Source organism: Saimiri boliviensis, chromosome 3 (assembly GCF_048565385.1).
Source record: "Saimiri boliviensis isolate mSaiBol1 chromosome 3, mSaiBol1.pri, whole genome shotgun sequence".
NCBI classification, from domain to species: domain Eukaryota; kingdom Metazoa; phylum Chordata; class Mammalia; order Primates; family Cebidae; genus Saimiri; species Saimiri boliviensis.
This window is the reverse complement of record NC_133451.1, coordinates 49,054,852-49,069,039: the sequence shown is the minus strand read 5'-3', so window position 1 is coordinate 49,069,039 and position 14,188 is coordinate 49,054,852. Positions and strand designations below refer to the sequence as shown.

General features: G+C 34.6%; 1 protein-coding gene across 37 annotated transcripts in view; it reads right to left on the bottom strand.

Moving 5' to 3' along the window:
- The window catches only part of FIP1L1 (factor interacting with PAPOLA and CPSF1), a 79,504-nt gene that overhangs the window by 3,387 nt on the left and 61,929 nt on the right, over positions 1-14,188 (bottom strand). For 17 of the 37 annotated variants that reach the window (XM_010344159.3, XM_010344161.3, XM_010344166.3 and 14 more), the window contains 2 exons: positions 6,004-6,217; positions 481-618 (listed from right to left, as the gene is read on the bottom strand). In XM_010344159.3, the coding sequence (XP_010342461.1) occupies positions 481-618; positions 6,004-6,217 (352 nt within the window). Of the gene's footprint in view, positions 1-480; positions 619-5,994; positions 6,218-14,188 lie in introns of all 37 variants that reach the window. The other 20 variants (XM_074396124.1, XM_074396125.1, XM_074396130.1 and 17 more) reach the window with 4 other exon arrangements.

Below are 14,188 nucleotides of genomic sequence, written 5' to 3'. Positions count from 1 at the left end.
AAAACGTGTGTTCTGTTTAAATACACAATCGGTGACAAAAATAAAACCACTCTAAGGAAATTCTCAATACAACACTGAGTTTAAAATAATGCATTTTCTCATAAACACAGTGTGGGGAATAATCAGTTTTTATGTGACTTTTATGTAGTGATTATATGATAGGGTCATCTTCACTGATATGATCTCAGATTCCCAGTGCCTATACAGCTTATTCTAAATGCATATTATAACATACAGTAACGGAAACAGGCACTACCGGAAATACTGTATAGGGCTGATTTTTGGCAAACGATAGTTATTTTAATGCTTTAAAAAAAATTTTGCAACAAAGCCCTGAATTTTTAATGAAACCAAGCACTGCTTTGATTCATAACTTATTAAAGACTGGTTCACAGGCCAAAATTTCCCCTCTTCCAATGCGACAATGTAGTAAGTCAAAATCTCACATACGACTGGTTCACTATTGATTAAAGCACAAACCTTCGCGAAGACTTGTGTCTGGTTTCCTCTTTCTCCCTGTGTCGTCTCTCTCTATGTCGTTCTTCTTTCTCTCGACTTGCTCTGTGACGCTCGTAACCTCTTTCTGCATACTCCCTGTATCTGTAGCGTTCTTCATCACTGAAACCGAAACAGAAATGTTTTCTTGACAACTGGACCATTAATTCTGAATGGATTCAAACTGTGAAAGAGAAAATGTGATCTGAAGTCCAAACCAAAAATCCCTACATTAGCATCTTTTACAACATTGATGAGGAATAAATATTTGTTGAATTGAGAGGAAAACAATGTTTGTTCTCAAAATAGCACTAGAGCTAAGAATATAAATATATAATAATTACCCATGTTAAATGGCCAATTTTGTTCTGTGCTTTCATTGCTGTTAAAAAGATTTAACAATGCTTTTACTTTTTCATTTCTTGAAAATGAGATCTGCAACTGATTTAAATTATCAGCTTTTAAAATTTTTGCTCCTTTTAGAATATTTGTATAGCTCAGATTTCTAACCAATATTCTTAGAGTCTTGGACACACATAAAACATTATAAAAATACACAACTCACAATGACTACAAAGCAGAAAGCAAACGAAGTTTTTAAACTTTAGGTTTATCATTAAAAAATATTCAAATAGAGAAGAGACATTAAAGCAACTTCTACAGTATCCATACAAAATGCAGACTGGACATACCTGCATTCTGACACCCTAATTACGTGTGTACGTGTGTGTGCGCACGCGCGCACACCACATGGTTAATAACTTCAGCTGCGTTAAGTTGCATCTCCATTTTCTGATTTTGGATTGAATTACAGACTGGTAAAACTGAGACTAATGGCTAGTGTTAGAGGGCGGTCTTTCCTTTCCCTAGACCTCTTTTCCTTTCATGTCCCTTAATTGACATTCTCTTTCCATCTTTTTCCTCATCCTTCAAGTCTCTTATTTCTTCTCTTTCCTTTGTTTAGCATAGAAGTCAACACTTTGTACAACCTAACATCAGTAAATTCACTAGAATAAAATCTTTCAGAAGAGTATGCTGAAGAGCTTTAATTTCTAGAAATGTTTAACATGAATTATTAAACTAGTAATTTGTACGAAATATCAAGATGGTAAGGAATCTCAGGGTTTAACATAGGTGACAATTATAAGCCATGTTTTAAAAGACATGTCAGCCTGTGTTTTAGCAAAAGTAATGATTCAGTAATGCTATGCTTAATGCCCAATCGTACTGCTAACCAAGTTATTATATGTGGTATATTAAAATTTTAGAATCTTATTTAAAAAACAAAATGTATTCATATATCCATTTGCACCTATGTGTATATGTATTTCCACTATTTTTTTCCTAACTATAAATATGCACTTTGTACTTGGAGTGTGGAAGCATGTCGCCTGAAAGGTAATAGCCATGCCAGTCAGTAGAGAGCAGCAGAAAAGAGTACAAGCAGAGTACACACAGAATCACATCCTGATCTTGCCGCTTAACTGAGTGACCCAGGCTGTTATTTATCCTCTCTAAACCTCAGTTTTCTCATCTGTAAAACTGCCAACAGTCTTTTTAAAGGTTTCTGTAGAACTGACAACATTTATAAAGTGCTTGGTATGACAGCAGGCACTCAATAAATGGCAGTCTTTGGTGAATTTAATGCTTCATTTTTTTAGAAGCAGAACTTTTTATTACCATGTCTTGAAGCAGAATAAACTAGCCCCACAGGAAATACAGTTAACTCCTCTCCAAAAGAGGCTTTTCAATGACTCCAACTATATTTACGTAAAAATAATTGAAGTCAATTATCTCATAATGCATCATTTATAACCCTCTCTTTTTCCGCTTACCCTAAAACCAAACTCTGTGGGCTTTGGAGCCTTTAGATTCTGAAAGCAGTCCTGTGATGGGAACCTTGTAACAGACGGTAGAAGATTGAGTCCTACACACAAAATATAAAGACCTTCCTCCTTCCATCCCCTTTTCTGATAAGTGGCTGAACCATGAAGGTTTTTTTGGACCTGGAAATCATTAAAGCTCATTTCAAACATCCTAAAATGATCAGCCTTCTTTCTGGCCCATAATTAAGCTGCCTAGAAAACAGATGTTTAAACTGGTCTGTAATTTTCAAAACAATGGCCCTATAATTTGTAAAGCAACGTATACTACATGTCATATTGCTAAAATATCAGTCTTCAGAAACCTTTACTTATACTACACTTGAATTTTCCCAGGTACAATTTTTTCCTTGGATAATTCACAGCAACCCAAAATTCCTCTACTTTTTGCCTCTCTGGCCTTAAACATTTTAGTTAAATTTAGGTAAACATTGACTGCTAATGCCCTACAGCTCAGCAACCTGAATGTCAAACATGGTTTAACCATTAACACTTTTAAGTTTCAATAAGAACTCACTAATACTTGTGCATAGATTTGAAGTAGAATTCGAGGATTTAGCCAAATCTTCTACAATGTATTATTTATGCAAAAATTTATGAGCTCTGGCAATTTATCTTACTCTTATTTCCTATCAAGTTTTGCATTAAGCTCCTGACTTATAAACATGTACATTCTAGAGATAGCAATGCTATCGCAAATATACTCATTTCCACAATAGAAACAATTCAACTCTCTGGAAAGTAATGCCCTTAAATTTTAAAAAATCATGTGCTTCAATGAGCTAAAGTCAACAGCATATTTCCCACCAAGCAAACACAAACAATATACTCATGCACACACACTTATTATAGTGTTTACTTATTTGGTCAATAAAATTTTATTAAGTACCTTCAATGTGTAAGTCATATTAGCAGGAGCCAAAGGAAGGAAAAAAGATTAATAAATCCTTATGAGTTCCTTCTTGTGCATTTTTTTATGTAATGTTTTAAGCTACCAACCAATCCTAGTCAGCCTGAAATATGAGGGCTCTTCATAAGTTCATGGAAATGCATGCTATGAACAAATTATTCAGGACTTCCTTTTTTTGCAACAAAATAAACTCAGTAATTTGTTACAATATCTCTGAAAAGGATCTAGTTTGAGGCACTAAGGTAACCGTTTTGGGGTCCCATAAGCCACATCCATATAAGTCAGCAAACTTAATAAATGTACATGTTCTTGAGTGACCCACTTTTTAGCTCCTCCCTTTCCCTCTCCTTAGGTCTCCCTATTCCCTGAGAAACAACAATGTTGAAATGAGGTCAATTAATAAACCTACAATGGCCTCTACATGATCAAGTGAAAGGAAGAGTTGCACATCTCTCATTTCAAATCCACAGCTAAAAATGATTAAGCTAAACATGATGAAGCTTGGAGAGGAAGACATGTCGAAAGTAATGATAGACGAAAGTCTAGGCCTCATACACCAAACAGCCAAGTTGTCAAGCCAAAGAAAAAGTTGAAGAAAAAAGTGCTACTCCAGTGAACACATGAATGGTTAAGAAAGTGAAAACAGCCTCATTGCTGATATGGAGAAAGTTTTAGTGTCTGGATAGAAGAACAAACCAGCCACACAGCATTCCCTTAAACCAAAGCCTAATCCAGAGCAAGGCGCAATTCTCTTCAATTCTGTGAAGACAGAGAGAGGTGAGGGAGCTGCAGGAAAAACGGAAGGTAGCAGAGGTTGGTTGGTTTGTAAGGATTAAGGAAAGATGCTATCTATATAACATAAAGGTACAAGGTGAAGCAGGAAGTGATGATATGGAAGCTACAAGGAGTTATCCAGCATATCTAACTAAAATCACTGATAACAGTGGCTCCACTAAACAACACATTTTCAATGTAGATTAAATAGCCTTATACTGGAAGAAGATGCCATCATGACTTTCATAGCTGGAGAGGAGAAGTCAATGCCTGGCTTCAAAGTTTCAAAGGACAGGCTGACTCTCTTGTTTCCCAGCGCATTGTTCCTTAATGTAGCTGGTGATTGTAAGTTGAAATTGGTGCTAACTTGCCATTCTGAAAATCCTAGAGTCCTTAGAATTATGCTAAATGGACTCTGCCTGTCTCTATCAATGGAAAACCGAAGCCTAAATGGCAGCACATCTGTTTACAGATGGTTTACTGCGTATTTTAAGTATTCTGAACAAACTCTGTTTTTTCCTAACAATAGTAATACTCACTGGAGATGGAGAAAAGCTCCTCCTTCTCATTAAAGGATGTGGTTCTATTGCATTATTTTAAAAATTTACAGTATATGTATATAGTCATGTGTCAGTTAATGACAAGGATGTGTTCTGAGAAATGCATTACGAGGTGATTTCATTGTTGTGCAAACACCACAGCGTCCTTATACAAACTTTGATGGTATAGCCTATGATACACTAGGTTATATGTTATAGCCTATTGCTCCTGGGCTTCAAATCTGTACAGCGTATTACTGCACTGAATTCTGTAGAAAATTGTAACACAAAATGTTTACATTGTTTATCTAAACGTATCTATAGAAAAGATACAATAAAAATAGTATTGTAATCTTATGAAACTTAATGTTGTACATGTGGTTTCCATTGACGGAATATAAAAATAACTAAAATCAGGATAAAAATTTTTAAAACACTTATAAGACAAATGTCTTTAAACATTTAAACTTATATAATAAGTGTGCTGCAGGAAAGACTGATAGGAAAACCCATTTTAAAAGTTTTAAGATTACGAAACTTTTATATTTGAACAAAATTTTTTGGGGGAAATGGCATAGAAGTAAAAATTTGAACACAAAAAGAAATGTAAAATTTTCAACTCTTAAAAGAGATACTATTTGTGCGTTTTCTTTAAAAAATGGTTAATGATGTCTGGAAAATCACTATAATGTTTTTAATCCTCTGGATAGATTAAAAGAGTGAGCCTGGGCAACATAGCAAGACCCTGTCTCTACAAAAAATTTTTTTAAATGAGCCATGCATGGTGATGCATGCCTGTAGTCTTAGCTTCTTGAGAGGCTAAGCAGGAGGATCACTTAAGCCCAGGGCTTTCTACATTAGGGAACAATGCATTAGGAAGCAAGAGAGTCAGCCTGTCCTTTGAAACTTTGAAGCCAGGCACTGACTTCTCTTCTCTAGCTATTAAAATCTTAGATGGCATCTTCTTCCCATATAAGACTTCAGTGAACTATGATCATGCCACTGCATGCACTCCAGGCAAGCGAAGTGACAAAGCAGGACCCTGTCTCTAAAAACTGGATAATAATAAAAGTGGTGATAATTTTATTTTTAAATATTAATATTTATAATACACTGGAAATATCTGTATGGTCAACTAAGCTTAAGATGAAAAACTTAGATGGCAAGATAAAAGTAAGTGAGGGTGTGGAAAAATCTTTTAAGAGATAGTGAACAAACAAATTTAAAGACTGTTGTTCAAGGTAATGGGAAGCCTCTAATCCCTAATCATATTAAGATGGCCTTCCTAGTACTCCTTCAGCATCTCTTTTCCAAGTGAATTGAAATTTACCTCCTCATAACAAAAATAAATTTGAAAGTGGTTATAAAATACATAGTATAAACTCTTGCACACCCAACAAACCTGTTGAAAACACTTGGTGTAGGACTGTGATCACGCTCCCTCTCTCTCTCTCTGGTGCGTTCTCGTTCTCTGTCCCGATCACGGTCTCGCTCTCTGTCTCTGTCTCTTTCTCTATCTCGGTCTTTCTCTCTTCTGGCATAATAGTCCCACTGCTTGCTGGTGTCCACAAGACTAGGCCATGAAGGAGCAGAACCAGGAAGATGGGGAAAGGCAACTAAAGAAAAAATACAATTAAAAACAAATGTTATGGTACTTGAAAGAAACAAAGGAAATGCCCACCAAAAATGTGTCATTAGATTATAATACAAATTAATTTTATAAATAGAAAAGAGAAAAATCACATAGTGAATGAATACCCACAGTATCAGGGGAAGATCCAGAAACAAATCTTAAAGACCTAACATATACAGAGGCTTCATTATGCAGGGTAAATAGGAATCAGAATTAGGTTGACCACAAACTTCCCAACATAAAAAATGGAAACCAGAATACACCGGGACATCTTCAGTGTTGAAAGGAGAAATACACCAGGACAGTGTTGAGAGGAGGCCAGGCACGATGGCTCACGCCTATAATCCCAACACTGGGAGGCCAAGGTGGGCAGACTAGCCTGGTCAACATGGTGAAACCCCATCTCTACTAAAAATATAAAAATTAGCCAGGCGTAGTGGTGCACACCTGTAATCTCAGCTATTTGGGAGGCTGCGGCAGGAGAGTCACTTGAACCTGGGAGGCGGAGGTTACAGTGAGCAGAGATCGTGTCACTGCACTCCAGCCTGGGCAACAGAGCAAGACTCTGTCTCAAAAAAAGGAAAAAAAAAAGGGTTGAGAAAAAATATTGACCTAGAAAAGTGTACTCAACATTTTATTTCAAGAATAAAACAGCCTTTGTAAACAAAAGTAAGCAAAACTTACAACCAACAGACTTCACCAAAAGATCAGACATACTAAAAAAAGAAAAATTATCGTAGAAGATCTAAGATGAAAAGACATAATGATTGAACAAACAAAAGGTAATCATATATGCAAATCCAAACAAATAATATATGCTATTCAATAGAATTTTTTTTAAAGAATAAAACTAAAATAATAAACCAAAATACAAGCAAATATAAGTTAGGAGAGAAAGATTAAAGTCTCTGTAGTGATGGAGAAAGATGTTCAAATTATATGAAACTACATATTGTTAAGTATGAATAATAAATTTCAAGAGTAACCATGAGAAAAAGAAAAGAAAATGTATACTTTCAAAACAATGTAGAGGAAAATAGAATTTTTAAAAAATCAGTAAGAAAGTCAATTCAAGAAGACTTGAGAAAGATGTAGATGGAAAGTTAAGTTCAAATAGCTAAATATTCTCAGTAATAAAAAGGGACTAATTCATTAGTTACAAAACAAAGGTGTTCATTTGTACTTTTTAAAAACCTAACTATAATCTGAATACAAACAACATAAAAACACACAGAAAAGTTGAAAGAAAAAAGATGAGGAAAAAAATCTATAACCCCTGATCAAAAATAAGTAGCTTTATTAATGACAGAAGAGACTCACACAAAAAGCATTACCTAGGAAAGAAAGGATGATCACATAAAGATGGAACATGCAATTCACCAAGGAAACAGGATAAATTTAAACTTCCAGGTAGATGACAACATCATCGTAAGTTTTACAAAGTAAAAACTAATAGAAATACAGGTAGAAATAGAGAATCCCATCATGGGAGATTAACATACTTCTCTCAATTATTGGTAGATTAAGTTGACAAAAAAATCAGTACAAATATAGAAGTGGTTTGTTTTTGTTTTAACAGACAGGTCTTGCTGTCACCCAACCTAGAGTACAGTGGTGTATTTGTAACTCACTGCAGCCTTGATCTTTCGGGCTCAGTGATCTTCCCTCTTCAGCCTCCCAAATAGGTAGGATTACAGGCACAAACCACCATGCAAATAAAGACTTGAGCTACATGTTCTTAGCATGGTTAGTTTAATGGACATCACATAGGATACTGCCCATAACAAAGAATTTTATTCTTCTCAAGCACAGATGAATATAACAGATGTGTTCTCTGACCACCATGCAATTTAAGTTAGAAGTCAAATTCAAAGGTTTTGAGAAAATAATCCCTAACCATTTCAAATTAAAAACACATTTCTGATAATTCATGGGTCAAAAATATCATACATTTAAATCATAAGGAACTAAACACAGACAAAAATAAGACATATCAAAAGTTTAGGGACACAAATTGTTTCAGAAAGAAATTTAGTCTTCAAACACCACATTAGAAAAGAGTAAAAATTAATGAGCTAAGTCTCCAATATAAAAACTCAGAAAAAGAGAATAATCCAACAAAAGAGGAATAACAAAGAATGGAAATCAAGTACATAGAAAACTACCATATAATAGAAAAAAACAGAAAGTTGGTTTTTGAAGACATGAAATGAAACATGACAATTTTATGAAAAAATTAAGAAAAAAGAGAACACATGAACAGTATCAGAAGCAAAAAGGGGTCACAACTACAGACAACGCAGATTAAACAACAAAGAGAATACTCTGCACCTTATACTAACACACTTAAAAACTTAGCTGAAATGGATTAACTCCTAAAAATAAAAATTTACCAAACAAAACTGACTCAAAAAGAAAAAGAAATCTTAAACAGTCTCACAACTATTTAAGAAATTAAATCAGTAATTAATTTCTTTAATAGTTGTGAGACTGTTTAAAATCTTCCTACAAGGCCAGATGCCTTTTACAGTTGAGTGAAGGTACAAACCATTCCAATATCACACAAACTCCCAGCAAAGACAGACAGAGAGAGAAAAAAAAAAAAAGATTATTCCCTGACTTATCCCATGTGGCTGGTATAATCTTGGTGCCAAAATCAGGTAAGCAAAGTACAAATGAGGAGAAATCCTAAGCCAATCTTATGATACATATAAACTTAGATGTCAAAATCCTAAATAAGAAACACGTTATCAGTGTTTATCTAGAAAAAAAAAAGAGAATCATGAGCAAGTTAGGTTTATTTTGGCAAATCAACAGTGGCTCAACATTAGAAGAAGTAGAAATGTATTTTGTCACATTAACAGATTAGAGAAGAAAAACAATTATGATCATTTCAGAAAGCATTTCATACAACTCAGTATCTATTCACGGTTTATAAGTCCTTGGAAAATGAGGAGAGGAACAGAATTTCCTTAATCTGATGGTTCTATCAGAAACCTAACAGTAAATATCTGGAAGCATTTCCTTTATAAAGTAAAAAGGAATCATACAAGAATTCCACTTTGAGTACTTCAACATTATAATGTTGTTATAATATTATAATGGAGGTTTGTGCCACAACAAATAAAACAAAAAAAAGGTACGAACAAGGATCTGAAAACAAAGAGCAAAACTGTCGCTATCTGCAAGCATATTTCCTAAATAGACAACAAATTATAGTGAGAGTTCAGCAAGGTAAATGGCTATAAAAAAAAAAAACACCAACCAAACAACTATTTCCGAATACAAGCAAGTATAAACAGAACACATAGTTCATATGTTTATACCACTTATAACAGCAACAAAAATATTAGGTACCTAAGGACTAAATCTAACCAAAGACATTCAAGAAGTATATGGAGATAACTATAGCAGTTTACTGAAAACAAAGAACACCTCTGTAAATGCAGAGAAAGTCCTTGGGCACTGATAAACTCAATGCTGTAAAGGTATGAATTCCACACAGACTGACCTAGAGCATCAATACAATTTTAATATGGTATAGTAAATAAAAAAGCAAGGGCCCTGAAGCCAGGCAACATAGGTTCAAATCCTGACTCTGCCACTTACTGTGTGATAGGTGGAAATTAATGCTCATCTATAAAATGGAGATAGTAACAATATTTAAAACTCTCGCAGGATTACATAAATTGTGCCAAAGAGCATTACGTAGTAAGCACTATATAAATGTTATTCATCAAAATCTCAACAGTTTTTCACGGAACTTGCAAAGTTGAGTCTAAAATACTTATGTAAAAGCAACAATTGATTTGGCTGTACGAGATAACATTGACTATGAAACTCATAATTAGAGATACTATGGAAGTTATTAGCACAGGAACAGTTAACCAACTGAGTATCTAGAAAGCCCAAAGCCAGATTCATACATATATGAAAATGCAGTAGATGACAGAGATGACAATTGCAGCTTCCTCAGGAAAGACAGACTATTCAATAAATGATTTGAGAACTGTTAGATCTTTACACCAAAAAATTAATTTCAGATGGGCAAATGACTTAAATGTGAAAAGCAAAACTTGGAAACCTTTTCTGGGAGAAAAAAAAGTATTAAAGAATATCTTTATGTACTTGAGGCAAAGAAAGACATGTTCTAAATATAAACCCCACTAAAATGTGGTTAGACTTTACATAACTGATGACACACAAGGAACAAAAATGGTACAGGTTGAGATTTCCTGAAAATCCAAAATACTCCAAAATCCGGAATTTTCTGAGAGCCAACACAATGCCACAAGTAGAAAATTGCACACCTGATCTAATGTGATGGTTATCAGTCAAAATACAGTCAAAACTTTGTTTCATGCACAAGTGTATTTAAAATATTGAGTAAAATTACCTTCAGTCTATAGATATAAGCTGTACATGAAACAAAAGAATTAATTTCATGCTTAGACTTGGTTTCCATCCTCAAGATAGCTCATTATGTATATGCAAATATTCCAGAATACACATATGAAATCCAAAACACATCTTCTCCCAGGCATTTCTGATAAGGGATACTCAACTTGTAATTTGAATTATTTGCCATGTAACTTTCTCCCTTGAGGAGCTAAGGTATATAATTATCTCTGCAATGCACATTATTTACATATTCATAGTAATGTAAATGCTTTTATTGTTTAGCTTTTGGAATAAAAAATCTGTCAGAACTCAAAAAAACCTTGTTACAAGACAAAATGTAAACGTAAGAAGAAGTACAACTGAGCAAAGCTGGGTGGTGGGGGAAGAAGAGTTCAATGAAGGCTTAGAAAGATGCACTAATATTCTCATTTTATCACAGTAGAATGGTACATGAAACAGCAAGAATATAAAAGAGGTGCAAAAATAGTAATATAATTTTACTGGTGGGAGAAAAAAGAAGGGCAGTAACGACAACTGAGCAAAATACATATCTATCATAATAGAAAGATAACAGATGGTATCTAAAGTTATATACTCAAGAAATAAGGTGATAAGCATATGTAGAAATGCTATGGAGACCACTGAGAGAACTAAAAACAAACCATCAAAAATGCAGGTCTCTGTAGTTGTTTAATATTCCTGCAAAGTCTATTTTTTAACTAGGTTTTATTTCATAAGCAGTCTGCCCATGCAAATGAGGAAATATTAGTATTTCCATCTATAATTACTATTGCGTAAGGATGAATTACAAAATTCCAAAATAAGTAAAAGTAAACAAAGGTAAAACAGAATCACCAACAAAAAAAAGCTGTATTTATCAAATACATTCTAAAGCCCTGTTTTACTAGGAATCCTGCAACTTTCCTCTATTTAATTCTTGCAGTATGGTTTATGATTATTACTAAAGAAGCTTTCCATTAAAAAAAAAGACCTTGCCTCTGAGAGAAGAGTTGGGAGTAGGAAAGAGTGAGCAGGAGATTCTCACTTTTTGATAAAAATGTGCATGTATTACTTAGAGGAAAATACCAAGTTAGCATTTTCTAAAAATACCATTGACTTTCTTCACAGAGTTGGAAAAACCCATCTTAAACTTCATATTGAACCAAAAAAGAGCCCACAAAATCAAGACAATCCTAAGCAAAAAAATAAATAAATAAATAAAGCTGGAGGCATCTGACTACTTGACTTCAAACTATACTAAAAGGCTACAGTAATCAAAACAGCATGGCACTGGTAACAAAACAGAGATATAGACCAATGGACCAGAACAGAGGTCTCAGAAATAACTCCACACATCTATAACCATCTGATCTTTGACAAACCTGACAAAAACAAGCAATGGGGAAAGGATTCCCTATTTAATAAATGGGTTGGGAAAACTAGCTAGCCATATGCAGAAAGCTGAAACTGGATCCATTCCTTATACCTTATACAAAAGTTAACTCAAGATGGATTAAACATTTAAACATAAGACCTAACACCATAAAAACCCTAGAAGAAAACCTAGACAATACCATTTAGACATAGGCATGGGCAAGGACTTCACCAAAAGCAATGGCAACAAAAGCCGAAATAGACAAATGGGATCTAATTAAAGTAAAGAGTTTCTGCACAGCAAAAGAAACTATCATTAGAGTGAATCGGCAATCAATAGAATGGGAAAAAAATTTTGCAGTCTATCCATCTGACAAAGGGCTACTATCCAAAATCTACAAACAACTTAAACAAATTTATAAGCAAAAAACAACCCCATCGAAAAGTGGGTCAAGGATATGAACACACACTTTTCAAAAGAAGACATTTATGTAGCCAAAAAACATGAAAGCTCATCATTACTGGTTATTAGAGAAATGCAAATCAAAACCACCATGAGATACCATCTCATGCCAGTTAGAATGGGGATCATTAAAAAATCTGGAGACAACCAATTCTGGAGAGGATGTGGAGAAATAGGAATCCTTTTACACTGTTGGTGGGAGTGTAAATTAGTTCAACCATTGTGGAAGATAGTGTGGCAATTCCTCAAGGATCTAGAAATAGAACTACCATTTGACCCAGCAACCCCATTACTGGGTATGTACTCAAAGGATTATAAATCATTCTACTATAAAGACACATGCACACATATGTTTACTGTGGCACTGTTCATAATAGCAAAGACTTGGAACCAACCCAAATGTCCATCAATGATAGACTGGATAAAGAAAAGGTGGCACATATATATATATACTATGGAATACTATGCAGACTTAAAAAAGATGAATGTCCCTTTGCAGGGACATGGATGAAGGTGAAAACCATCCTTCTCAGCAAACTGACACAAGAACAGAAAACCAAACACCACATGTTCTCACTCATAAGCGGGTGTTGAACAATGAGAACACATGGACACAGGGAAGAGAACATTACATACCAGGGCCTGTTGGAAGGTGGGGGGCTAGGGGAGGCATAGCAGGGAGTGGGAGGCTAGGGGAGGGATAGCATTAGGAAAAATACCTAATGCAGATGACGGGGTGATAGATGCAGCAAACCACCATGGCACATATATACCTATGTAACAAACCTGCATGTTCTGCATGTGTACCACAGAATTTAAAGTATAATAATAAAAATAAAAAATATTATATAAGGAAACTGAATACGTAATCTCAAGAATTACTCTCTCTAATATGAACTATTCCTCATGTTTATCTGTACTGAAACAAATATACAAGGAACTGAATAACAAAATAGAAACTGGCAAGTCTCATTAAAAAAGTACAAATCAAACTTTAATAACTGATGCTCACTGAATGCTTACATATTAAAGGCACCATGCAAAGTACTTAATACTCAAAGTTCATTTTACAGATGGGGGGAAAAAAGATGCACGTTATTATTCAAAGCTACTATGATGAGACGAACCCAGGACCCAAACCGAGGCCGTGGAAACGCAGGGCCTACGCTTTAACAATGACGCTACACTGTCTCAAGAGTGCAGGAAAGGAGCTAGGGGGAGGATTTGGAACTTGTTGGAGATGGGGGTAATAATTATAAAAATAAGAGCTAACATTTGATGGTTTACTAAACGGGAGGACTAAGGTGCTTAAATATATCTCAATGAACCCCACATTAAAAGGAAGAATTGAACTGTCCATTTAATAACTGAAGATATTTAGGTCACATAAATAGTAAAGGTAGAAGCAAGACTACAATCCAAGGACTATGATTACCTAAATGTCTAGCAAAAAAAGGGGGAGGAGAGGAAATACAGTGACTGAAACAAGTAAGTCAACATAAATATCTTTTGTAGTGAATGAATTGCAAGTAGAGTTTTGAACAGTTAAGAGTCTGAAGGACAGTACAATACCCTGATAGAGATATCTGTAAGTGTATGCTGCTACCTGTTTCCAATTTATCACTAAGACTTACAGATTCTATCAAACAAATCCTTTCGAGTCCATTCAATTTTCTCCATCTCCATCATCAACAGTACTGAATACATGACATCCTA